This window comes from Choloepus didactylus, chromosome 27 (genome assembly GCF_015220235.1).
Source record: "Choloepus didactylus isolate mChoDid1 chromosome 27, mChoDid1.pri, whole genome shotgun sequence".
NCBI lineage: Eukaryota > Metazoa > Chordata > Mammalia > Pilosa > Megalonychidae > Choloepus > Choloepus didactylus.
This window is the reverse complement of record NC_051333.1, coordinates 17,311,436-17,314,978: the sequence shown is the minus strand read 5'-3', so window position 1 is coordinate 17,314,978 and position 3,543 is coordinate 17,311,436. Positions and strand designations below refer to the sequence as shown.

Here is a 3,543-nt window from a genome sequence, read left to right as displayed (position 1 = left end):
TTTCACTATAAGCTGCAAGGAGAAGCCTTGCTATATCTACAACTTCTAGTTACAAAATTTCATCAACCAAGTATGCCAGCTTGTCACTTTCAAACTCTGTCTTCTATCTGACACCAGGACTCAATTTTGCCAAATTCTCTGCCACTTTAAAACAAGGATCACCTTTCTTCCAGTTTACAACATCACATTCATCATTTCTGCTCAAGGCCTCATCGGAAGTATCTTTAGAGTCCATATTTCCACAGTCTTTTCAAAGCAGTTTAGGCCTTTTCTACCAAGCTCCTCACAATTCTTCCAGAATCTTCCCCTTATCCATTTAAAAAGCCATTCCAACAGGTTTCGTATTTGCAAACACAGCATCACCAGCACCCCACCTCTCTGGTACCAAAATCTGTTCTAGTTTGCTAATGCTGCCAGAATGCAAAACACCAGAGATGGATTGGCTTTTATAAAAGGGGGTTTATTTGGTTACACAGTTACAGTCTTAAGGCCATAAAGTGACCAAGGTAATGCATCAACAATCGGGTACCTTCACTGGAGGATGGCGAAAGCCTCTGTTAGCTGGGAAGGTATGTGGCTGGCATCTGCTCCAGAGTTCTAGTTTCAAAATGACTTTCTCCCAGGATGTTCCTCTCTAGGCTTCAGCTTCTCTCCAAAATGTCACTCTCAGTTGCTCTTGGGGCATTTGACCTCTCTTAGCTTCTTGAGAGCAAAAGTCTGCTCTCATAGGCCAACTCCAAAATGTCTGTGTAAACTGCATTTCCTCTCTCAGCTCTTGTGCATTCTTCAAGGTGTCTCTCTTGGCTGTAGCAAGCTTGCTCCTTCTGTCTGAGCTTTTATAGTACTCCAGTAAACTAATCAAGGCCCATGCTGAATGGGTGGAGCCACACCTCCATGGAAATTATCCAATGAAAGATATTGCCCACAGTTGAGTGATCCCATCTCCACAGAAACATTTAATCAAAAGTCTCCAACTCAATCAACACCAGTATGTTTTCTTGTCCACACAAGACTGCATCAAAGATAATGACATTTTGGGGGACATAATACATCCAAACTGGCACAGAAGACTAATGGCCTATCTTTACACATTTATTTTTCTCCAGGGCAAACATCTCAGTAAGATTGCATATCTGGTTTGGTTGCAGATAATGGCACACTAGATGTGCCCCCATAGGCATATTTATTCAGAACAGACCTTCAGTTTTCAAGCTCATCTTCAGCAAATTAAGCCATTGTAGAGGCTTCATCTTTTAGGAATATGGCATGACACAGTAATACAGCATTGCCTCCAGCCATCAAGACTGGACATTAACCCCCATCTGGAGTACAATTTCATTAGCCTTTTCTAAAAACAAACAAAACAAAACCCAGATATAGAAATGTTATTTGCTCTTATCTTGCAAAATCATTCAAGCATCTCATTTACTAAAGTTGACATGTTTGGCTCCTCTCACGCTGTTACCAATTTTGCTTCCCTTGGCTGCTTGTCTTTTTAATCTTATCCTGATTTTCAAGGAACATACAGAATATTGAAAAGAAAACTCAATATTCTTTGACCATTTACCATGTAACTTTTTACTTTTCTTTCTTATTCACTAACTTTTAGCTTTGTATTTTCTCTTTAACACCACAATTAGCGCTCCATGCATGAAGCATAGCAGAAAAGGCATGCTTAACAAAATATGAACATCCTGACAATGACTGAAAAGATTGAGAAGATTAGCAAAGCTTAGCTAGCAATTTTTTTCGCAAAATTTTGTGTCAAATTTCAAAGGAAGGTCTAATGTTAATAATCTTAATAACCAAGTAAAAAAATACAATCACTTTTTTGTCAAAGAATGCCAAGAACTTTTCAGGGAAATGATTCTTTTATCAGATACTGAAGTAATTAGGTTTAAGATATAAAAATAATGAAACTGAGGGGAAAATGTACTGATTTGAAGTTATATTATTAAAAAATTGGTTGGAAAATTAAGAACACTTGCAATTCAAAGTTTTATGCATGAAATTCAGGTATGTCATGTTGTGGATTGCTTCTTTAACTGAAGTTGAACATAGAAGTTGTTGGAATGAATCCACACTCTGTAACAGAACAACAAACCACAAAAAGGTTGTCCTTGGGAAGAGGTCTGTAGCTTTGCATTGGATTTTTCCATTTTGGCTCATTCTCAACTGTTCCAGATCTGGATTCTTAAAGCCTTCTTCAGCATTTAACTAATTCTTTGTTGGTGGAAGGTGCTGGGAATTTTTCTCCACACATAAACTGATCTTTGTAATAAATCACTTTTGTAATGAGAAAACAGCTAGGACATGTTGCCATGTCTTCTCCATTCTCCAAATCTTCCTTGGTGATGGAAAAGGTATCCCTGCATGGGCAGGGGTATAAATACATCTCCAAGTCCTCCTCATACTGGAAGTCCTCAATCTCCACCTCATTGTGAAACACCACCATTGTCCCTGGGGTCAGCCAAAGGGCTGTTACCCCCACAGTCCAACACCACTTCCTTGGGTCTCTATATAGAATTAATTTTTGTGTGTGGGATGAGGTTTGCACTAGTTTACAGATAAAGCCTGCTGGTTAGTAGCATTCCTCTGCCAGAAGATTTTTTGTTCTTTAAATAACAGATTCGATTACTTCACTATAATAAGAGTTTTCAGATTTTCTATTTGTCTGCAGGTTTTTGTAACTTGTATTTTTCCAGGAATTTATATATTTTATCCAATTCATCAAATTAACTTGTGTAAAGTTCTTAATTTCCACTTACTCTCTTTTGGATGTCTGTAGGATCTACAGTGATGTCAGTTTTTAAATTCTTCATATGTCTAGTGTGTGATTCATTCCATTAATCTTTTTCAATTCACCAGATTCTGGCTTGGTGTTCTAGTTTGCTCATGCTGCTGGAATGCAAAACACTAGAAATGGATTGGTTTTTACAAAGGGGGTTTATTTGGTTACACAGTTACATTCTTAAGGCCACAAATTGTTCATCAACAAAGGGTACCTTCACTGGAGAATGGCCAATGGTGTCCAGAAAACCTCTGTTAGCTGGGAAGGCATGTGGCTGGCGTCTGCTCCAAGTTCTGGTTTCAAAATGGCTTTCTCCCAGGGTGTTCCTCTCTAGGCTGCAGTTTCTTAGTTGCTCTTGGGGTGTTTGTCCTCTCTTAGCTTCTCCGGAGCAAGAGTCTGCTTTCAATGGCCATCTTCAAACTGTCTCTCTTCTGCAGCTACTCTCAGCTTCTGTGCATTCTTCAAAATGTCCCTTTTGGCAGGGCCACACCTCTGTGGAAATTATCTAATCAGAGTTATCACTTACTGTTGGTTGGGTCACATCTCCATGGAAATACTCAATCAAAAAATTACCATTTAATCAACACTAACATGTCTGCCCACACAAGACTACATCAAAGATAATGGTGTTTTGGGGGGCACCACATTCAAAACAGCACACTTGGCTAATTTTTATATTATATTTTTCTTTTTTATTTTGTTGAGTTCAGCTCTTATCATTATAAATAGTTCCTTCTGTTTTACTTTTTCTC

The 3,543-nt window shown here is 38.5% G+C and overlaps 1 protein-coding gene across 2 annotated transcripts; it reads right to left on the bottom strand.

Moving 5' to 3' along the window:
* Positions 1 to 2,206: 2,206 nt before the first annotated feature.
* Positions 2,207 to 2,455, bottom strand: LOC119521706 (DPH3 homolog). 2 transcript variants are annotated; one of them, XM_037820288.1, is made up of 2 exons: positions 2,352 to 2,455; positions 2,207 to 2,276 (listed from the first exon to the last, which is right to left on the bottom strand). In XM_037820288.1, exons 1-2 carry the CDS (start codon positions 2,453 to 2,455, stop codon positions 2,207 to 2,209), a joined length of 174 nt encoding a protein of 57 aa, XP_037676216.1. The 2 variants fall into 2 exon arrangements, with proteins under 2 accessions (XP_037676216.1, XP_037676215.1); XM_037820287.1 differs by having other exon boundaries at positions 2,207 to 2,455.
* Between the last annotated feature and the right edge of the window lie 1,088 nt (positions 2,456 to 3,543).

Coding starts and splice junctions, on each gene's coding strand:
- LOC119521706 (XM_037820287.1), bottom strand. CDS start 2,455: ATGGTGGTGTTTCACAATGAGGTGGAGATTGAGGACTTCCAGTATGAG.